The 23,824-nt window shown below is 50.7% G+C and overlaps 1 protein-coding gene across 2 annotated transcripts in view; it reads right to left on the bottom strand.

The window, feature by feature from the left end:
* The window catches only part of kcnh6a (potassium voltage-gated channel, subfamily H (eag-related), member 6a), a 433,047-nt gene that overhangs the window by 308,397 nt on the left and 100,826 nt on the right, over window positions 1-23,824 (bottom strand). For both annotated transcript variants that reach the window (XM_072486929.1, XM_072486930.1), the window contains exon 3: window positions 12,464-12,622. In XM_072486929.1, coding sequence (XP_072343030.1) covers window positions 12,464-12,622 — 159 coding nt within the window. The remainder of the gene's footprint in view (window positions 1-12,463; window positions 12,623-23,824) is intronic.

Raw genomic sequence — 23,824 nt, 5'->3', positions numbered from 1 at the left:
CCGCCGGGACCCCCCACCCCGCCGGGTAGGGGAGAATCCCGCCCCTTGTGTAGAACTTACTTCCTGTGCAGCAGGTGCACAGGAAGGGTCTCTGATCTTACAATAACTAAAAAAGAAAATGAAAAGGTCACCTTTGTTTCTCTCAGTTATACCCTGAGGAATAATCCTTCATCGTTTAAGTCTTCTGGCAACTTAGACCATAAGACCATAAGACATAGGAGCGGAATTAGGCCACTCGGCCCATCGAGTCTGCTCCGCCATTCAATCATGGCTGATTTTTTCTCATCTTCATTCTCCTGCCTTCTCCCCATAACCCCTGATCCCCTTATTAATCAAGAACCTATCTATCTCTGTCTTAAAGACACTCAGTGATTTAATCTGCGCAGCCTCTTGTGGCAAAGAGTTCCACAGATTCACCACCATCTGGCTGAAGAAATTCCCCCTCATCTCTGTTTTAAAGGATCGTCCCTTCAGTCTGAGATTGTGTCTTCTGCTTCTAGTTTTTCCGACAATTGGAAACATCCTCTCCACGTCCACTCTATCCAGGCCTCGCAGTATCCTGTAAGTTTCAATAAGAATCCCCCTCATCCTTCAAAACTCCAACGAATACAGACCCAGAGTCCTCAAACGTTCCTCATACGACAAGCTCTTCATTCCAGGGATCATTCTTGTGAACCTCCTCTGGACCCTTTCCAAGGCCAGTACATTCTTCCTTAGATACGGGGTCCAAAACTGCTCACAATACTCCAAATGGGGTCTGACCAGTGCCTTACATAGCCTCAGAAGTACATCCCTGGTCTTCTATTCCAGCCCTCCTGACATGAATACTAACATTGGGCTTCCAGTGGTGGCCATGGAGTGAAAGGTCACACATTTGGCAGCTCCCGCTCATGGTGGTCGCTTTGTGGCTTTTACGCCGGATTGTTGCAGGAATTTTGTAAAGTAAAGACATAGAATTTACAGTGCAGAAGGAGGCCATTCAGCCCATCGAGTCTGCACCAGCTCTTGGAAAGAGCACCCTACCCAAGGTCAACACCTCCACCCTATCCCCATAACCCAATAACACCACCCAACACTAAGGGCAATTTTGGACACTAAGGGCAATTTATCATGGCCAATCCACCTAACCTGCACATCTTTGGACTGTGGGAGGAAACCGGAGCACCCGGAGGAAACCCACGCACACACGGGGAGGATGTGCAGACTCCGCACAGACAGTGACCCAAGCCGGAATCGAACCTGGAACCCTGGAGCTGTGAAGCAATTGTGCTATCCACAATGCTACCGTGCTGCCCTGAAGCAGGTGTAGAAGCAGGAACAGAAGGAGGGTCCCCTCGTTTATGGAGCTGCGGCCCAGAGAAAATCGGAAAAGGAGGAACCAGAAGGTGGCGGCGAGTGAGAAGCAGTTAGCGAGTGTGGCAATGGCAGATGCGCAGGGTCCGGCCCCGTCAGCTCAGTGGTCGACAGTTGGTGAGCTTCCCAAACGAGAAATTCACCCAACAACGTAAGGCATGTGCGGCGGACCTGGCCCGAGCGGTAGACTCGATCAAGGCAGTGATCAAGACTACAGCTGGAATTTGGGCTCCTGTCCACAGGTAAGGAGGAGGGGCAGCTGAGGAGGGTAAAGGGGCGGTCTATGAATGTGGGGAAAAGGCCGGCAGGATGTTGGCGCATCAGCTGAGGAAACAGGAGGAGGTGTGAGAGATTGGGAAAGTAAAGGATACAGGGGGGAAGGTGGAGGTGGATCCGGCGGGGATGAACGATGTGTTTTGGGAATTTTACAGTAGATTATATAAATCTAAACCCCAAGCTGGGGAGGAGGGTATGAAGCGATTCTTGGGGGGGGCTGGAGTTCCCGAGGATAGATGAGGAGTTGGTGAAAGGCTTGGGAGCCCCAATTGGGCTTGGGCAGGTTATAGATGGGTTGGGGGCGATGCAATTGGGTAAGGCCCTGGGGCCTGATGGATATCCGGTTTAGTTCTATAAAATATTTTCTGGGCTGCTGGGGCCGCTCCTGGTAAAGGCTTTTAATGAGTCGAAGGAGTTGGGAGTGCTCCCGCCAACTTTATCGCAGGCATCGATTTTACTTATTTTGAAGCGGGATAAGGATCCGGAGAGTTGTGGGTCGTATAGGCCGATCTCCCTTTTAAATGTGGATGCAAAATTGCTGGCAAAGATCTTGGCCACGTGCAGAGAGGATTGTGTCCCGGGGGCAATAGGGGAGGACCAGACGGGATTTGTGAAGGAACGTCACCTGGTGTTCAATATTAGACGGCTCCTAAATGTGATAATGATGCCTGTGGAGGGGTGCGAGGTCGAGGTGGTGGTGGCCATGGATGCAGAAAAAGCCTTTGATCGGGTAGAATGGAAGTACCTGTGGGATATCCTGGGAAGGTTTGGGTTTGGGCAGGGATTCGTGGACTGGGTCCGGTTGCTATATCAGGCAACGGTGGCGAATGCAAGGACCAACCGGGTTCAGTCAGAGTATTTTAGTTTGTGTAGGGGGACAAGGCAGGGGTGTCCACTCTCCCCACTACTGTTTGCCCTGGCTATAGAGCCTTTGGCAGTGGTGTTTAGGTCATCGAACATTTGGTGGGGGATAGTGAGAGGGGGGGGGGGTGGAATATAGGGTCTCGCTCTATGCGGACGATTTGCTTCTTTACATAACAGACCTGTTGGGGGATTGCAGGAATTATGGGGATATTGGAGGAATTTGGTCGGTGGCGATTTTGGTGGAGATGCGGGTGTCATTTGAGGCGTTGAGCATTGTGGCAGACAATGGAGGTAGGTATGTGATGGTGAGTGGTAAGCTGCAGGGGGTGCGGGTGGTCTTGGTAAATGTATACGCCCCGAATTGGGACGATGCGGGGTTCATGCGGCACATGTTGGGCCGGATCCCGGACTTGCAGACAGGGGGCTTGATAATGGGGGGGGACTTCAACACGGTGCTGGATCCGGCATTGGATCGCTCTAGGTCTAGGACGGGCAGGAGGCCGGCGGCGGCCAAGGTGCTGTGGGGGTTTATGGACCAGATATGAGGGCTGTGACCAGTGGTGTTCCACAGGGATCAGTGCTGGGACCTTTGCTGTTTGTATAAATGATTTTGAGGAAAATGTAACTGGTCTGATTAGTAAGTTTGCAGACGACACAAAGGTTGGTGGAATTGCGGATAGCGATGAGGACTGTCAGAGGATACAGCAGGATTTAGATTGTTTGGAGACTTGGGCGGAGAGATGGCAGATGGAGTTTAATCCGGACAAATGTGAGGTAATGCATTTTGGAAGGTCCAATGCAGGTAGGGAATATACAGTGAATGGTAGAACCCTCAAGAGTATTGAAAGTCAGAGTGATCTAGGAGTACAGGTCCACAGGTCACTGAAAGGGGCAACACAGGTGGAGAAGGTAGTCAAGAAGCCATACGGCATGCTTGCCTTCATTGGCTGGGGCATTGAGTATAAGAATTGGCAAGTCATGTTGCAGCTGTATAGAATCTTAGTTAGGCCACACTTGGAGTATAGTGTTCAATTCTGGTCGCCACACTACCAGAAGGATGTGGAGGCTTTAGAGAGGGTGCAGAAGAGATTTACCAGAATGTTGCCTGATATGGAGGGCATTAGCTATGAGGAGCGGTTGAATAAACTCGGTTTGTTCTCACTGGAACGAAGGAGGTTGAGGGGCGACCTGATAGAGGTCTACAAAATTATGAGGGGCATAGACAGAGTGGATAGTCAGAGGCTTTTTCCCAGGGTAGAGGGGTCAATTACTAGGGGGCATAGGTTTAAGGTGAGAGGGGCAAGGTTTAGAGTAGATGTACGAGGCAAGTTTTTTACACAGAGCGTAGTGGGTGTCTGGAACACGCTACCGGAGGAGGTGGTGGAAGCAGGGACGATAGTGACATTTAAGGGGCATCTTGACAAATACATGAATAGGATGGGAATAGAGGGATACGGACCCAGGAAGTGTAGAAGATTGCAGTTTAGTCGGGCAGCATGGTCGGCACGGGCTTGGAGGGCCGAAGGGCCTGTTTCTTTGATGTGGAGATGCCGGCGTTGGACTGGGGTGAGCACAGTACGAAGTCTTACAACACCAGGTTAAAGTCGAACAGGTTTGTTACAATGTCACTAGCATTCGGAGCGCTGCTCCTTCCTCAGGTGAATGAGGTATGTTCCAGAAACATATATAAAGACAAATTCAAAGATGCCAGACAATGTTTGGAATGCGAGCATTAGCAGGTGATTAAATCTTTACAGATCCAGAGATAGGGGTAACCCCAGGTTAAAGAGGTGTGAATTGTGACAAGTCAGGACAGTCGGTAGGATTTCACAGGCCAGATGGTGGGGGATGAATGTAATGTGACATGAATCCCAGGTCCCGGTTGAGGCCGCACTCATGTGTGCGGAACTTGGCTATAAGTTTCTGCCCGGCGATTCTGCGTTGTCGCGCGTCCTGAAAGCCGCCTTGGAGAACGCTTACCCGGAGATCAGAGGCTGAATGCCCTTGACTGCTGAAGTGTTCCCCGACTGGAAGGAGCAGCGCTCCGAAAGCTAGTGACATTGTAACAAACCTGTTGGACTTTAACCTGGTGTTGTAAGACTTCGTACTGTGCTCACCCCAATCCAACGCCGGCATCTCCACATCATGGCTACCATCGACACCGCAAACTGCCGGCTCAAAGTGGAGAGGATCTCCAGGAAGATTGCGCATATAGACACTGACATTAAGTTTCTACAAAGATGCAAGAAAGCAGACAAGATCCCGAAAGGGCTACAGATCACAAACCCACTCAAGTCGACTTACAACACAGACTACGCTGAGAGACTCTGCCGTCGCACCTCTCTCACGCTCCTCAACCACCTCGTCCGCCAGCTCGACAGCAGACGACGCAACCTGGAAACCAAGATAGAGGCCATATTCTCAACCTTCGCTCAGGACGCAGCAGACCAGCTGCGGAACACCGCCAAAGAGATGAGACAACAATACTACGCCACCTATATGCACACCAAGAACAGGAAGCTTGAGAAACTCGGCATCACCACCAGCAGCAACCAAGCCACCCCCGGTACCACAGTAGAAAACAATTCAGGGATATCTATTGTCAACTTGTCAGACTACACCCTTCAACCAGATGAAATCGAAGTCCTCAGCAGAGGGCTCAATTTCTGCACCACCACCAAAATGGACCCCATCAGTCTCGCGGCAGACACGGAGGAATTCATCAGGTGAATGAGGCTCTGGGAATTCTTCCACAGACCCCAAGAGGCCAACAGCGAAGCCAAGCAGACTACCAATGAACCGGAACCGCAGACCGAGAGATCTGCGGTGCGGCAACCGAAGAGGAAAGAGTTGAATTGGACCCCTCCGGAAGGCCGCTGCCCTAGACTCGACATGTATGCTCAAGGCGTCAGGAGTCGCGTCAATGCCAGATTAATCAGTCGCATTCACAAGACAGCCCCGAACGTCACCCAAGCACAACGCAATGCCATCCGCGCTCTCAAGACCAACCGCAGCATCGTCATCAAACCAGCAGACAAAGGAGGGGCCACTGTCATACTAAACAGAACGGACTACTGCAAAGAGGTATACCCACAACTGAACAACCAAGAACACTACAGACAGTTACCCGCAGATCCGACCAAGGAACACATCCGCCAACTTAACAGACTGATCAAGACCTTGGATCCAGATCTTCAGAGCACCCTACGTGCTCTCATCCCACGTACTCCCCGCATTGGAGATCTCTACTGCCTCCCGAAAATACATAAGGCCAACACACCAGGCCGCCCTATCGTTTCAGGCAATGGGACCTTGTGTGAGAACCTCTCTGGCTATATCGAGGGCATCTTGAAACCCATCGTTAAAGGTACGCCCAGCTTCTGTCGTGACACGACGGACTTCCTACAGAAACTCAGCAACCATGGACCAATTGAACCAGGAACATTCCTCGTCACAATGGACGTCTCGGCACTCTACATCAGCATCCCCCATGACGACGGCATTGCTGCAACAGCCTCAGTACTCAACACCGACAATTGCCAATCACCAGATGCAATTCTACAACTCATCCGCTTCATTCTGGATCACAACGTCTTCACCTTCGACAACAAGTTCTTCATCCAGACGCATGGAACAGCCATGGGGACCAAATTTGCACCCCAATACGCCAACATCTTCATGCACAAGTTTGAACAAGACCTACTCACCGCACAGGACCATCAACCGACGTTATACACCAGATACATCGATTACATTTTTTTCCTTTGGACCCACGGCGAAGAATCACTGAAACGACTACACGATGACATTAATAAGTTCCATCCAACCATCAGACTCACCATGGACTACTCTCCAAAATCAGTTGCATTCTTGGACACATTCGTCTCCATCAAGGACGGTCACCTCAGCACTTCGCTTTACCGCAAACCCACGGATAACCTTATGATGCTCCACTTCTCCAGCTTCCACACTAAACACATTAAAGAAGCCATCCCCTATGGACAAGCTCTCCGTATACACAGGATCTGCTCAGACGAGGAGGAGCGTAACAGGCATCTACAGGCGTTGAAGGATGCCCTCGTATGAACGGGATATGGCACTCGACTCATCGATCGACAGTTCCAACGCGCCACAGCGAAAAACCGCACCGACCTCCTCAGAAGACAAACATGGGACACAACCGACAGAATGCCCTTCGTTGTCCAGTGCTTCCCCGGAGCGGAGAAACTATGACATCTTCTTCACAGCCTTCAACACGTCATTGATGAAGATGAACATCTTGCCAAGGTCATCCCCACACCCCCACTGCTTGCCTTCAAACAACCGCGCAACCTCAAACAAACCATTGTTTGCAGCAAACTACCCAGTCTTCAGAACAGTGACCACGACACCACACAACCCTGCCATGGCAATCTCTGCAAGACGTGCCAGATCATCGACATGGATACCACCATTACACGTGAGAACACCACCCACCAGGTATGCGGTACATACTCGTGCGACTCGGCCAACGTTGTCTACCTCATACGCTGCAGGAAAGGGTGTCCCGAAGCGTGGTACATTGGCGAGACCATGCAGACGCTGCGACAACGAATGAACGGACATCGCGTGACAATCACCAAGCAGGAATGTTCCCTTCCAGTCGGGGAACACTTCAGCAGTCAAGGGCATTCAGCCTCTGATCTCCGGGTAAGCGTTCTCCAAGGCGGCCTTCAGGACGCGCGACAACGCAGAATCGCCGAGCAGAAACTTATAGCCAAGTTCCGCACACATGAGTGCGGCCTCAACCGGGACCTGGGATTCATGTCGCATTACATTCACCCCCCACCATCTGGCCTGCGAAATCCTACCGACTGTCCTGACTTGACACAATTCACACCCATTTAACCTGGGGTTACCCCTATCTCTGGATCTGTAAAGATTTAATCACCTGCTAATGCTCGCATTCCAAACATTGTCTGGCATCTTTGAATTTGTCTATATATATGTTTCTGGAACATACCTCTTCATTCACCTGAGGAAGGAGCAGCGCTCCGAAAGCTAGTGACATTGTAACAAACCTGTTGGACTTTAACCTGGTGTTGTAAGACTTCTTCCTGTACATTTCTTTGTTCTTTGTTCTTTGATGGGAGGAGTGGATCCGTGGAGGTCTGCGAGGCCGGGGGCCAGGGAATTCTCATTCTTCTCCCATGAGCAGGGCGCTGATTCCAAGGGCGGAGGACACGGAGCATTTGGCGATAGCCATCTCTGACCATGCCCCGCATTGGGTGGACTTCGAGCTGGGGGAGGAGAGGACCCTGTGGCGCTTGGAGGTGGGGTTGTTGGCGGACGAGGAGGTGAGCGGGCGGATCCGGGGGTATATAGAAAGGTACCTGGAGGCCAATGAAATGGGGTGGTGCAGGTAGGGGTGGTCTGGGAGGCACTGAAGGTGGTGATCAGGGGTCAGTTGATCTTCATTAGGGCCCACAGAGAGGGGAAGGAGAGGAGAGAGAGGGAGAAGCTAGTGGGGGAGATGGTAAGGATGGACAGGAGGTATTCAGAGGCCTCCGAGGTGGGACTACTCAAGGAGCGACGAAGCCTCCAGGCCGAGTTCGACCTGTTGACCACCGGAAGGGCAGCGGTGCAGTGGAGAAAGGCGCAAGGGGCGGTGTACAAGTACGGAGAGAAGGCTAGCCAGAGGTTGGCACACCAGCTTCGGAAGCGGGAGGCACGAGGGAGATCGGGGGAGTTAGGGATGGAGGGGGGAGCACGGTGCGGTGGGTATTAATGGGGTCTTCAGGGACTTTTACGAGGGACAGTATCGGTTTGAGCCCCCATCGGAGGAGGGGGTGGGGGGTGGGTCGCTTTCTGGACCGGCTGAGGTTCCCGAGGGTAGAGGAGGGTCAGGTGGCTGGGCTGGGGGCGCCGGTTGGATTGCAGGAACTGGTCAAGGGACTGGGGGGTATGCAGGCGGGGAAGGCATTGGGACCAGATGGGTTCCCGGTGGAATTCTATAGGAAGTACGTGGACCTGTTGGGCCCGCTGCTGGTAAGGACTTTCAACGAGGCAAGGGAGGGTGGGGGGCTCATGCCCCCGACGATGTCTAGGGCGCTGATTTCTCTAATTCTGAAGCGGGACAAGGACCCTGTACAGTGCGGATCGTATAGGCCGATTTCACTCCTTAATGTGGATGCGAAACTGGCAGCAAAGGTATTGGCCATGAGGATTGAGGACTGTGTTCCGGGGTTCATACACGAGGATCAGACGGGTCTTGTGAAAGGGAGGCAGTTGAATACCAATGTACGTAGGGTCCTGAATGTAACTATGATGCCGGCGGTGGAGGGGGAGGCGGAGATAGTGGTGGCTATGGACACGGAGAAGGCCTTTGATAGGATGGAGTGGGGGTACCTATGAGAGGTGTTGAGGAGGTTTGGGTTTGGGGAGGGATTCGTCAGCTGGGTGAGGTTGCTGTACGAGGTCCCAGTGGCGAGTGTGGCCACGAAGAGGAGGAGGTTGGAATATTTCCGGCTATACCGAGGGACGAGGCAAGGGTGTCCTCTATACCCCCTGCTCTTTGCGCTGGCGATTGAGCCCCTGACCATGGCTTTGAGGGAGTCCAGGAACTGGAGGGTGTTGGTGCGGGGGGGGGGGGGGGGGGGGGGAGGAATACCAAGTATCGTTGTATGCAGACGATCTGCTATTGTATGTGGCGGACCCGGTGGGGGGAATGCCGGAGGTGATGCGGATCCTTAGGAAGTTTGAGGATTTCTCCAGGTATAAGCTCAACATGGGGAAGAGCAAGCTGTTCATGGTGCACCCAGGAGACCAGGAAAGGGGGTTGGTGCGCTTCCGCTAAAAAGGGCAGAAAGGAGTTTTAGATACCTGGGGGCTTCAGGTGGCTAGGAGCTGGGGGGCCCTGCATAAGCTCAACTTAACGAGGCTGGTGGAGCAAATGGAGGAGGCGTTCAAAAGGTGGGATATGCTGCTGCTCTCCCTGGCGGGTAGGGTGCAGTCGGTTAAAATGACGGTGCTCCCGAGGTTTTTGTTTTTGTTTCAGTGCCTCCCCATCCTGATCCCCAAGGCCTTTTTTAAGCGGGTTAACAGGAGTATAATGGGGTTCGTATGGGCGAAGAAGACCCCGAGGGTGAGAAGGGTGTTCTTGGAGCGGAGCAGGGACAAGGGGGGGGGGATTGCGTTGCCAAACCTATGTGGGTACTATTGGGCTGCCAACGTGGCGATGATACGGAAGTAGGTAATGGAGGGGGAGGGGGCGGCGTGGAAAAGGCTGGAGATGGCGTCCTGTGTGGGCATGAGCCTGGGGGCGCTGGTGACTGCAACGCTGCCGCTTCCTCCGACGAGGTACACCACGAGCCCGGTGGTAGCGGTGACCCTCAAAATCTGGGGGCAATGGAGACGCCATAGGGGGGAGGTGGGGGCTTCCGTGCGGTCCCCGATACGGGAGAACCATCGGTTAGTCCCAGGGAAAATGGATGGGGTGTTCCTGAGTTGGCACAGGTATTTGGAGGATGGGGGACCTGTTCATAGATGGGAAGTTTGCGAGCCTTGGGGAGCTGGAGGAGAAATTCGGGCTCCCCCCGGAAATGCTTTCAGATATATGCAGGTAAGGGCGTTCGTTAGGCGACAGGTGGTGGAGTTTCCGCTGCTGCCGGCGCGCAGGGTCCAGGACAGGGTGCTTTCGGGGGTGTGGGTTGGAGAGGGTAGGATCTCGGCAACTTTTCAGGTGATGCAGGAGGAGGAGGAGGCCTCGGCGGAGGAGTTAAAAAGTAAGTGGGAGGAGGAGCTGGGGGAGGAGATCGACGAGGGTATGTGGGTGGATGCTCTGGGAAGGGTAAACTCTTCCTCCTTTTGCGCAAGGCTCAGCCTGATACAATTTAAGGTGCTGCACAGGGCGCACATGACCGGGGCAAGGCTAAGCCGGTTTTTTGGGAGTGAGGACATATGTGCGAGGTGTTCGGGAGCCCAGCAAACCACACTCACATGTTCTGGGCATGTCCAGCGTTGGAGGAGTTCTGGAGGGGCGTAGCGAGGACGTGTCAAGGGCAGTGAATTCCAGGGTTAGGCCTAGCTGGGGGCTCGCAATATTTGGGGTGTCATTCTGGCCTTTGCGTCCCTGGTAGCCCGGCGAAGGATTCTGCTTCAGTGGAAGGATGCGAGGCCCCCAAGTGTGGAATCCTGGATTAATGACATGGCAGGGTTTATTACATTGGAGAAGGTGAAATTTGCCTTAAGGGGATCTGTGCAAGGGTCCTTTAGGCGGTGGAAGCCGTTCCTAGACTTCCTGGCGGAGCGTTAGGAGATGGTCAGCAGCAGCAGCAACCCGGGGGGGAGTAAGTTCGTGTCTGGTAGGGGATGCACTATTGTTTACCGTTTAACGTTTATGTGTTTATTTATGCACTTCTGTTCTTGTTGTTTTATTATTTGTGTAAAGGGGGGGGGGGGGTCTATTTTTCTGTTGTGATAATCTGTGAAAAAGTTTGAATAAAAATTATTTAAAAAAAAAGAGAATCATGAACAAGGACTCCCAAGTCCTTTTATTCTTCAGATTTCCTAAGCATAAGCATTTCCCCAATTAGAAACCAAAGAGAAAATGCTGGAATATCTCAGCAGGTCTGGCAGCATCTGTCGGGAGAGAAAAGAGCTAACGTTTTGAGTCCAAATGACCCTTTGTCCATTTAGAAAATAGTCTATGCCTCCATTTCTCCTTCCGAAGTGCATAACTTCACAGTTTTCCACATTGTATTCCATCTGCCACTTCTTTGCCCACTGTCCTAGCCTGTCCAAGTCCTTCTGCAGCCCGCCTGCTTCCTCAATACTACCTATCTTTGTATCTACAGATCTTTGTATCATCTGCAAACTTAGCAACAGTGCCTTCAGTTCCTTCGTCCAAATCATAAATGAATATTGTGAAAAGTTGTGATCCCAGCACAGACCCCATGAGGCACACACTAGTCACCGGCTGCCATCCTGAAAAAGACCCCTTTATCCCCACTCTCTGCCTTCTGCCAGTCAGCCAATCCTCTATCCATGCCCGGATCTTACCCTTAACACCTTAACTTATTTAACAGCCTCCTATGCGGCACCTTGTCAAAGGTCTCCTGGAAAACTAAATAAAGCACGTCACTGGTTCTCCTTTGTCTATCTTCCTTGTTACTTCCTCAAAGAACTCTAACTTCTGTCGGGGTGGCACAGTGGTTAACATTGCTGCTTCACAGCGTCAGGGACCCGGGTTCAAATGTGACCTTGGGTGACTATGTAGAGTTTGCACATTCTCCCCGTGTCTGCGTGGGATTCCTCCGGGTGCTCCGGTTTCCTCCCACAGTCCCAAGATGTGCAGGTTAGGTGAATTGGCCATGATAAATTGCCCCTTAGTATCCAAAAGATTAGGTGGGGTTACTGGGATATGGTGGAGGCGAGGGGTTAAGTAGGGTGCTCCTTCCAAGGGCTGGTGCAGACTTGATGGGCTGAATGGCCTCCTTCTGCACTGTAAATTCTATGATTCTATGAGTCCAAAGGTGTGCAGGTCAGGTGGATTGGCCATGCTAAATTGCCCCTTGGTGTGCAGGTTATGTGGTTACATGGATAGGACAGGGGAGTGGGCTAGGCTGGATTCTTTTTGTTTTAAATTTTTTTTTTAAAGCACACAATTGTTTTTTTTTCCAATTAAGGAACAATTTAGAGCGGCCAATTCACCTACCCTGCACATCTTTTTGGGTTGTGGCGGAGAGACCCATGTCGACAATGGGAGAATATCCACTCGGACAGTGACCCGGAGCCGGGACAAACCCGGGCCCTCGGCGGCAGCAGGCAGCAGGGCTAACCACTGGGCCACCGTGCTGCCCGAGGATTCTCGTTCATAAGTTCGGTGCAAATCCGATGGGCCGAATGGCATCCTTCCACACTGTAGGAATTGTATGGTTTGATGGTTGGCAATTGGACGATACAATATCACTGACCTATCACGGGTACTTACTGGAACTGAACCAGTCCTGGGACAGCCTGTGATTAGCATTCCCTCTTCCCGACTTGAATGCAGTGTCCTTCAGCTCCTCGAAGTTCATGATGAACATGGCGACAGCGCCCTCCTCATTTTTCACCGGGACAACATCCACCAGGCAGGGCAAGGAGGAGCCTGAAAAACACAGCAGCACAAATCACAGTCTGAGATGCAGTGGACAGTTCTCAACTCCCCCAACCAGCACACAGCCCCTCGCTCCACATTTTGAGCACAGGCTCGGTTCTCCACTCTCGTACACCTGCCTACTGCACGCAATACTCCTGTACTGTCCCCCCTCCACTGTCTGCATTTCAGCTCCCATACCTCCAGTGATGCCACACTGGTGATGCTCCTGGAGCTGCCAGGGGTGCAGTCGGAGCCTGGAGAGGGGCGGGATGTATCGATATTGGTAGGGATTGCATTGTGCCTTGAATCGTGCGGTCTGATTGAGCCCACCAGGCGGGAGCCTCATTTGTCCTGACTCGGAGCTTGGGCGTTGGTTTCTCCCAGATTTGGTCGCACAGCGTGTGGCAGATTCAGCCTGAACTCGATCCAGTCAAACACAGCAGTGGGAGTTGGTTCATTGTGACCAACCAGCCACTCCTCCCGCCTGACAGAGCGCAGTAACATCACAGGCTACAAATATCACATGGCCAAGTACAATGCTGGTTGTCACAACCTGGCTACCTGGATAGTGAACACCGAGATACCGATCAATCGATGACAGAGATATCGATCACCGCAGAAATACAAAACAACTGATACTTATATAACACCTGTAATAAAATGGCCCTAGGTGCTTCACAGGAACATTAAAAAGCAACATTCGTCTCTGAGCCAAGTGAGGAGATAGTTGGTCAGGCAACCAAATGCTTGGCTAAAGAGGTTGCTTTTACAGCGTCTTTTAAGCAGGGGATTGAGGCAGAGAGGTTTAGGGAGGGAATTCCAGAGCTTGGGGCCCAGAAAGCCGAAGGTGCAGCCACCAACGGCGGAGTGATTAAAACTGGGAATACACAAGAGGCCAGAAGTGGAGGAGCACAGAGGTCTCAGAGTTTTGTTAGTATGGAGGAGGTTATAGAGACAGGGAGGGGGAGAGGTCATGGAAGATTGGAACATCAGGATGAGAACTTTAAAAATTGACGTGTTGTCAGATTGGGAAGACGTATAGGTCAGCAAGCACAGAGATGACCCGGACTTGCTGAGAATAAGAACACAAGCAGCAGATTGTTGACAGATCTCCAGTTTCCAGAGGCAGCCTGTGGTCTGGTGGTGGTAAGAGCTGAGTTTTTTGTCACCTGTTTAAACCCCCCTCCCCCACATCACTCTGATAAGTTTAAAGCTCATTAAAGCATTTCCCAAGCTCCTGGCTTCTGTGTGGACTGCAGTAACCTCAGCTATGACTGACTGCCATTCGGACCAGCTCCGACTGCACTGAATCCAAAACCCTCCACATGAGGGCAGCCTGACTCAACGGCTGAGGATTTTCCTGGGAATCCTGCTTGCCAACAAAGTGAGAATAAAATGTATTCCTCTCTTGTTACCTGTTTTTCTATTCAACTACCATGCTTGAATTCTCTCTGTTTTCCTCACAATGTCTTTCTGTTTATACTTCGCTCTTGCTGCTTCTTCTCACTGGACTTTCATATTCCCTCTCTCTCTATCTCTCACTCAGTTCAATTCCTGAGAAAGGGAGAAAGGGCCTGAGATGGAATACACAATTATCAATAAATGACAGACAAGGAGAGGAATTGAGAAGTCAGGGAGAGATAGAGACAGTGAGAAGTCCATAGTGTAGACTATGTAGACAGAGGAAGAGAGACAGTAGAAGTAGGCACAATCATAGAATTAAAGAGACCTGACAGTCCAGAAGGAGGCAATTTGTCCCATCGAGTGTGCATTGACCCTCCGAAAGAGCACCCCACACAGATCCACGTCCCCCTCCCTCGTCCCATAAGCCTTTAAACCCACCTAAACTTTCGGACACCAAGGGACAATTTAGCATGGCCATTCCACCGGCACATCTTTGGATTGTGGAAAAACCGGAGCACCCGGAAGAAACCCACGCAGACACAGGGAGAACATGCAAACTCCACGCAGTCACCCAAGGCCGGAATTGAACCTGGATGCCTGGCGCTGTGAGGCAGCGATGCTAGCCATTGTGCCACCATGCCACCCCCTAGGAAGAGAAGGAAAAGTTAGACAGTCCAACTTAAAGGGGGAGAAAGATGGAGGCAGGAAGAGAGGACTCAAGAGAAAGAAAAAGATAGGAGAGGAGGGAAACAGGTCAAATGCAGATAAAAAAGGAGAAGGAGATAGATAAATGGATAAATAGAAAGACAGATGACAAGACAGAGCGCAAGTGAAGAAGGGAGACACGCAGAGATAAACTCACTGAGGTGAATTGAAATTTTGCCATTTGTTTCACTCCTGTTTGTAATGCTTGTTAGTCCAGTTCCTATGAAAGGGGATATCGAAGTCAGTGAAGGGGAAATGATCTGACCACACTTCTTAAGCATTTATTTTAGTACCTTTTTAAAAAAAAAAATTCCAGTTCAGGGGCAATTTATCGTGACAAGTCCACCTACCCTGCACATCTTCCAGTTGTGGGGGTGAGACCCACATAGACACGGGCAGAATGACCCGAGACTAGGGTCAAACCCGAGTCCTCAGTGCCGTGAGGCAGCAGTGCTAACCACTGCATCAGTATGCCATTTATCTTTATTATTTCTGCACGCATCCTAGAGTATGGACAAATATCTGGACAGATCTGGTAGATCAGGGCAGGGGAATAGTGACAGAACATAGTTGTTATGGGGGACTTTAACTTTCCAAATATTGACTGGAAACGCTGTAATTCGAGTACTTTAGATGGGTCCGTTTTTGTCCAATGTGTGCAGGAGGGTTTCCTGACACAGTATGTAGATAGGCCAACGGGAGGCGAAGCCATGTTGGATTTGTTACTGGGTAATGAACCAGGACAGGTGTTAGATTTGGAAGCACTTTGGTGATAGTGACCACAATTCGATTACGTTTACTTTAGTGATGGAAAGGGATAGGTATATACCGAAGGCAAGAGTTACATCTGGGGGAAAGGCAATTATGATGCGATGAGGCAAGACTTAGGATGCATCGGATGGAGAGGAAAACTGCAGGGGATGGGCACAAAGGAAATGTGGAGCTTGTTCAAGGAACAGCTACTGCGTGTCCTTGATAAGTATGTACCTGTCGGGCAGGGAGGAAGTGGTCAAGCAAGGGAACCGTGGTTTACTAAAGCAGTCGGAACACTTGTCAAGAGGAAGAAGGAGGCTTATGTAAAGATGAGACATGAAGGTTCAGTTAGGGTGCTCGAGTTACAAGTTAGCTAGGAAGGACCTAAAGAGAGAGCTAAGAAGAGCCAGGAGGGGACATGAGAAGTCTTTGGCAGGTAGGATCAGGGATAACCCTAAAGCTTTCTATAGATATGTCAGGAATAAACAAATGACTAGGGTAAGAGTAGGGCCAGTCAAGGAGAGTAGTGGGAAGTTGTGCGTGGAGTCCGAGGAGATAAGAGTGATGCTAAATGAATATTTTTCGTCAGTATTCACACAGGAAAAGACAATGTTGTCGAGGGGAATACTGAGATTCAGGCTACTAGTCTAGGAGGGCTTGAGGTTCACAAGGAGGAGGTGTGAGCAATTCTGGAAAGTGTGAAAATAGATAAGTCCCCTGGGCCGGATGAGATTTATCCGAGGATTCTCTGGGAAGCTAGGGAGGAGATTGCTGAGCCTTTGGCTTTGATCTTTAAGTCATCTTTGTCTACAGGAATAGTGCCAGAAGACTGGAGGATAGCAAATGTTGTCCCCTTGCTCAAGAAGGGGAGTAGAGACAACCCCGGTAATTATAGACCAGTGAGCCTTACTTCTGTTGTGGGCAAAATCTTGAAAAGGTTTATAAGAGATAGGATGTATAATCATCTGGAAAGGAATAATTTGATTAGAGATAGTCAACATGGTTTTGTGAAGGGTAGGTCGTGCCTCAAACCTTATTAAGTTCTTTGAGAAGGTGACCAAACAGGCGGATGAGGGTAAAGCAGTTGATGTGGTGTACATGGATTTCAGTAAAGCGTTTGATAAGATTCCCCACACTAGGCTACTGCAGAAGATACGTAGGCATGGTTTTGGATCAGAAATTGGCTAGCTGGAAGAAAGGGTGGTGGTTGATGGGAAATGCTCAGACTGGAGTCCAGTTACTAGTGGTGTTTTTCCTCGGATGGTGATGTCTAGCACGAGGGGACATAGCTTTAAATTGAGGGAAGATAGATATAGGACAGATGTCAGAGGTAGGTTCTTAACTCAGAGAGTAGTAAGGGCATGGAATGCCCTGCCTGCAACAGTAGTGGACTCGCCAACACTAAGGGCATTCAAATGGTCATTGGATAGACAAATGGACAATAAGGGAATAGTGCAGATGGGCTTTCGAGTGGTTTCACAGGTCGGCGCAACATCGAGGGCCGAAGGGTCTGTACTGCGCTGTAATATTCTATGTTCTATGTTCTAAAGAGATCTAGGAGTACAGGTTCATGGCTCCTTGAAGGTGGAGTCACAGGTGGACAGGGTGGTGAAAAAGGCATTCAGCATGCTTGGTTTCATTGGTCAGAATATTGAATACAGGAGTTGGGACGTCTTGTTGAAGTTGTACAAAACATTTGTAAGACCACACATGGAATACTTTGTTCAGTTCTGGTCACCCCATTATAGAAAGGATATTGTTGAACTCGAAAGAGTGCAGAAGAGATTTACGAGGGTGCTACCAGGACTTGATCGTCTGAGCTATAAGGAGAGGCTGGGTAGGCTGGGACTTTTTTTCCCTGGAGCGTAGGAGGCTTAGGATCTTATAGAGGTTTATAAAATAATGATGGGCATAGATAAGGTAGATAGTCAACATTTTGTCCCAAAGGTAGAGGAGTCTAGAACTAGAGGGCATAGGTTAAGGTGAGAGGGGAAAGATACAAAAGAGACCAGAGGGGAAATTTCTTCACACACAGGGTGGTGAACATCTGGAACGAGCTGCCAGAGGCAGTGGTAGAGGTGGGTACAATTCTTTCCTTTAAAAACAGTTAGACAGTTACATGGGCAGGGTGGGTATAGAGGGATATGGGCCAAATGCGGGAAAGTGGGACTAGCTTAGTGATAGTAACTTGGTAGCATGGACTATCTAGGCCAAAGGGCCTGTTTCCATGCTGTAAACATCTATGACTCTATGGCAGGAAACTAAGAGTGACTGAAAATAAACCAATTGGCAAACTCTCTTCCTCTGTACCCAAGACAGAAGTTATTCATTTTGTCTGCAGGGGTTTTACGCAGAGGGTAGTGGGTGCCTGGAACTCGCTACCAGAGGAGGTAGTGGAAGCAGGGACGATAGGGACATTTAAGGGGCATCTTGACAAATATATGAATAGGATGGGAATAGAAGGATACGGACCCAGGAAGTGTAGAAGATTGTAGTTTAGTGGGGCAGCATGGTCGGCACGGGCTTGGAGGGCCGAAGGGCCTGTTCCTGTGCTGTACATTTCTTTGTTCTTTGTTCTTTGGGTGGCCCCGTTCCCGTTGCTGCAGAAATGGTGTGTGTGACACTCAGTATGGGGCTGTGAAGACTGAGGGCAGTAGTGTCTGAGGGGAGTGCAACATCCCAGAGCCAAACTAACCAATAGTTCAAAAACCTGTCCCTCGAGCAACGATGACCATTTGAGGAGCTGTCAGCAATGCCAAAATGAAGACTGATTTATAATATGTAAGAAATGGGGTCGCACTCTGTGACAACGCAGCACACCCTCAGTACTGACCCTAAAATTATCGGGAATTATCCAATGATTCTGAAGTTAGAAATACTCCCTCAGATTGGTGACTCGGTGGCACAGTGGTTAGCACTGCTGCCTCATAGCACCAGGGATCTGGGTTTAATTCCGACCTTGAGTGACTGTGTGGAGTTCGTACATTCTCCCTGTGTCTGCGTGGGTTTCCTCTGGGTGCTCCGGTTTCCTCCCACAGTCTGGAAATTTGCAGGTTAGGTGGATTGGCCATGCTGAATTGTCCCTCAGCGTCCAAAAGGTTAGGTGGGGTTACTGGTTTACGGGGAGAGGGTGAGGGCATGGAGTAGGTAGGGTGCTCTTTCAGAGGGTGGGTGCAGACTCGATGGGCCGAATGACCTCCTTCTGCACTGTATGTGATTCTATGATTGCCGAGGTGCCTGAGGCCTGGAATACAAAATCTGAATATTTTCAAAAAATGCAAATTCAGAGATGCTTCACGGAGCTGAAGGGTCTAACAAACACGACCCTGGTCTAAAGCAAACACCTGCACCGACGTTGCCTGGCCAGCAGAGTGAGTCAATATTTTCCAGTTTGTTATCGGCACTGGAAGATCGAGGACAGTTTGCAAAAGAGAACGAATAATTCATGTGCAGTAAACAAAATTTTAAAAATGGATTGTATTTGCAGAGGCTGCAGACTGCTTCAGATCAGTGCACTTTACCTCAGTTTGAGCAGAAGGGACCTCGGTTTAATATCTCTGACAGACAGCACCTCCAACAGTGCAGCACTCCCTCCATACTCACCCTCCGACAGTGCAACATTCCCTCTGTACTGACCCTCTAATAGTGCAGCACTTCCTCCATACTGACTCTCTGACAGTACAGCACTCCCTCCTGTCTGACTCTCTGACAGTGCAGTACTCCCTCCATACTGACTCTGACAGTCAACCACTCCCTCAGTACTGACTCTCTGACAATGCGACATTCCCTACGTACTAACCCTCCCACAGTGCAGATTTCCCTCAGAACTGACCCTCTGACAGTCAACTGCTCCCTCAGTACTGACCATGTGACTGCTGAACTCCCTCAGAACTGAACCTCTGACAGTGTAGCACTCCCTGAGTATTGACGCTCTGACAGTGCAGCGGTCCCTTAGTAATGAACGTGCGACAGTGCAACTCTCCCTCAGTACAAAGAGAAGGAATTGTTAGATGTTGAGTCTGGAGAAGGGTGTGTAGATAGCCTGGGTCACATTGAGATCCAAAAAGACGAGGTGTTGGGCGTCTTAAAAAATATTAAGGTAGATAAGTCCCCAGGGCCTGATGGGATCCACCCCAGAATACTGAAGGAGGCTGGAGAGGAAATTGCTGAGGCCTTGACAGAAATCTTTGGATCCTCACTGTCTTCAGCTGATGTCCCGGAGGACTGGAGAATAGCCAATGTTGTTCCTCTGTTTAAGAAGGGTAGCAAGGATAATCCAGGGAACTACAGGCCGGTGAGCCTTACTTCAGTGGTAGGGAAATTACTGGAGAGAATTCTTCGAGACAGGATCTACTCCCATTTGGAAGCAAATGGATGTATTAGTGAGAGGCAGCATGGTTTTGTGAAGGGGAGGTCGTGTCTCACTAACTTGATAGAGTTTTTCGAGGAGATCACTAAGCTGATTGATGCAGGTAGGGCAGTGGATATTGTCTATGTGGACTTCAGTAAGGCCTTTGACAAGGTCCCTCATGGTAGACTAGTACAAAAGGTGAAGTCACACGGGATCAGGGGTGAGCTGGCAAGGTGGATACAGAACTGGCTAGGTCATAGAAGGCAGAGAGTAGCAATGGAAGGATGCTTTTCTAATTGGAGGGCTGTGACAAGTGGTGTTCCGCAGGGATCAGTGCTGGGACCTTTGCTGTTTGTAGTATATATAAATGATTTGGAGGAAAATGTAACTGGTCTGATTAGTAAGTTTGAAGACGACACAAAGGTTGGTGGAATTGCGGATAGCGATGAGGACTGTCAGAGGATACAGCAGGATTTAGATTGTTTGGAGACTTGGGCGGAGAGATGGCAGATGGAGTTTAATCCAGACAAATGTGAGGTAATGCATTTTGGAAGGTGTAATGCAGGTAGGGAGGTATCCCTCTATTCCCATCCTATTCATGTATTTGTCAAGGTGCCCCTTAAATGTCACTATTGTGAATGGTGTGAATGCAGTGAATGGTAGAACCCTCAAGAGTATTGACAGTCAGAGAGATCTAGGTGTACAGGTCCACAGGTCACTGAAAGGGGCAACACAGGTGGAGAAGGTAGTCAAGAAGGCATACGGCATGCTTGCCTTCATTGGCCGGGGCATTAAGTATATGAATTGGCAAGTCATGTTGCAGCTGTATAGAACCTTAGTTAGGCCACACTTGGAGTATAGTGTTCAATTCTGGTTGCCACACTACCAGAAGGATGTGGAGGCTTTAGAGAGGGTGCAGAAGAGATTTACCAGAATGTTGCCTGGTATGGAGGGCATTAGCTATGAGGAGCGGTTGAATAAACTTGGTTTGTTCTCACTGGAACGACGGAGGTTGAGGGGCGACCTGATAGAGGTCTACAAAATTATGAGGGGCATAGACAGAGTGGATAGTCAGAGGCTTTTCCCCAGGGTAGGGGGGTCAATTACTAGGGGGCATAGGTTTAAGGTGAGAGGGGCAAGGTTAAGAGTAGATGTATGAGGCATGTTTTTTACACAGAGGGTAGTGGGTGCCTGGAACTCACTACCGGAGGAGGTGGTGGAAGCAGGGATTATAGTGACATTTAAGGGGCACCTTGACAAATACATGAATAGGATGGGAATAGAGGGATACGACCCAGGAAGTGTAGAAGATTGCAGTTTAGTTGGGCAGCATGGTCGGCACAGGCTTGGAGGGCCGAAGGGCCTGTTCCTGTGCTGTACATTTCTTTGTTCTTTGACCCTTAAACAGTGCACCATGTGACAGTGCAGCACTTTGCCATTCCTGACCCACTGGCAGTGCAGTGCTGCCTCAGAACTGACCCACTGGCAGTGCAGCACTCACTCAGTACTGACCGTCTGACAGTGCAGCGCTCCCTCAGTACTGACCCTTAAACAGTGCACCGTGTGGCAGTGCAGTGCTTTGTCATTCCTGACCCTCTGACAGTGCAGTGCTCCCTCAGTACTGACCCTCTGACAGTGCAGTGCTGCCTCAGAACTGACCCACTGGCAGTGCAGCACTCACTCAGTACAAACCGTCTGGCAGTGCAGCTCTCCCTCAGTACTGACCGTCTGACAATGCAGCACTCCCTCAGTACTGACCCTTAAACAGTGCACCGTGTGGCAGTGCAGTGCTTTGTCATTCCTGACCCTCTGACAGTGCAGTGCTCCCTCAGTACTGACCCTCCGACAGTGCAGTGCTCCCTCAGTACTGGCCTTCCGATGGTGCAGCACATCCTCAGTACTGAGCGTGTGATTGTGCAGCACTCCCACAGTACTGCTCCTTCAACAGTGCAGCATTCCCTCTGTACTGACACTCAGACATTGCAGCACTCCCTCAATACTGACAATCAGACAGTGCAGCATTCTCTCATTACTGACCCTCTGACAGTACAGATGTCACTCAGTACTGACCCTCTGACAGTGCAGCACTCCCTCAGTACTGCTCCTTCAACAGTACAGCACTCCCTCAGTACTGACCCACTGACAGTGAAGATCCCCCTCAGTATTGACCCTCTGACAGTGCTGCACTCTCCCAGTACTGACCTTCCAACAGTGTAGCACTCCCTTAGTACTGACAATCAGACAGTGCAGAACCACCGCAGTACTGACTCACCGACAGTGCAGGTCTCACGTACTACTGACCCTCTGACAGTAAAGTGCTCCCTCAGTACAGACCCTCTGAGAGTGCAGCACTCTCCCAGTACTGACCTTCCGACTGTGCAGCGCTCCCTCAGTACTGCCGTTCAGACAATGCAGCGTGTCCTCAGTACTGTCCCTCCGGCAGTGCAGCACTCCCTCAGTACTGACCCTCCGACAGTGCAGCACTCTCTCAGTGCTGACAATCAGACAGTGCAGCACATCCTGACCCACTACTGACCCTCTGATCTTCCAAGAGTGCAGCACTCCCTCAGTACTGACTCTCTGACAGTGCAGCACATCCTCAGTACTGACCTTCCAACAGTGCAGCACTCCCTCAGTACTGACTCTCTGACAGTGCAGCACCACCCCAGTACTGACGCTCTGACAGTGCAGCACCACCCCAGTACTGACGCTCTGACAGTGCAGTACTCCCTCAAACCTGAACGTGCAGCACTCATCCAGTATTGACCCTCAGGCAGTGCAGCGCTCTTTCGATTGGCCGTGTGATAGTGAAGCAGTACCTCAGTACTGACCCTCCGACAGTGCAGTGCTCCCTCAGTACTCATCCGCCGTCAGTCCAGCAGTCCCTCAGGGCTGACCCTCCGACAGTACAGCACTCCCGCAGTACTGACCCTCCGACAGTGCAGCACTCCCTCAGTACTGACAATCAGACAGTGAAGCGCCACCCCAGTGCTGACCCTTTGACCTTCCAACAGTGAAGCACTTCCTCGGTACTGACCTTCCAACAGTGCAGTACTCCCTCAGTACTGACCCTCAGACAGTGCAGTGCTTCCTCAGTACTGACTGTGAGACATTGCAGCGCCACCTCAGTACTGACCCTCCGACATTGCAGCGCCACCTCAATACTGACCGTCCGACAGTGCAGCACTCCCTCAGTATTGACCCTCTGATAGTGCAGCAGTCCCTCAATACTGACCCTCCGACAGTGCAGCAATCCCTCAGTATTGACCCATGACAGTGCGGCTCTCCCTCAGTACTGACCCTCCTACAGTGTGGCGCTCCCTCAGTACTGACCCTCAGACAGTGCAGCACTCCCTGAGTACTGACTGTGTGACAATGTAGCGCCACCTCAGTACTGACAGTCAGACAGTGCAGCGCTCCCTCAGTACGGACCCTCTGACAGTGCAGCGCTCCCTCAATACTGACAGTCCGGACAGTGCAGCGCTCCCTCAGTACTGACCCTCTGACAGTGCAGCCCTCCCTCAGTACTGACCCTCAGACAGTGCAGCACTCCCTGAGTACTGACTGTGTGACAATGTAGCGCCACCTCAGTACTGACAGTCAGACAGTGCAGCGCTCCCTCAGTACGGACCCTCTGACAGTGCAGCGCTCCCTCAATACTGACAGTCCGGACAGTGCAGCGCTCCCTCAGTACGGACCCTCTGACAGTGCAGCACTCCCTCAATACTGACAGTCCGGACAGTGCAGCACTCTCTCAGTACTGACCATGTGACAGAGCAGAGCTCTGTCATAACTGTGCCTCTGACACTGGAGTTTAGAAGAGTGAGGGGTGACTTGATTGAAGTACATAAGATCTTGAAGGGTCTTAACAAGGTGGACGTCGTAAAGATATTTTCTCTTGTGGGTGAATCCAGGACTAGGGGAACTGATTTTAAATTAGGGGTCACCCCTATAGGACAGAGATGAGGAGAATCTTTGTGTCCTAGAGGGTTCGGCGA

This window comes from Scyliorhinus torazame, chromosome 21 (assembly GCF_047496885.1).
Source record: "Scyliorhinus torazame isolate Kashiwa2021f chromosome 21, sScyTor2.1, whole genome shotgun sequence".
NCBI lineage: Eukaryota > Metazoa > Chordata > Chondrichthyes > Carcharhiniformes > Scyliorhinidae > Scyliorhinus > Scyliorhinus torazame.
Note: the sequence above shows the minus strand (reverse complement) of the source record. Positions and strands in the feature narration are given on the sequence as shown.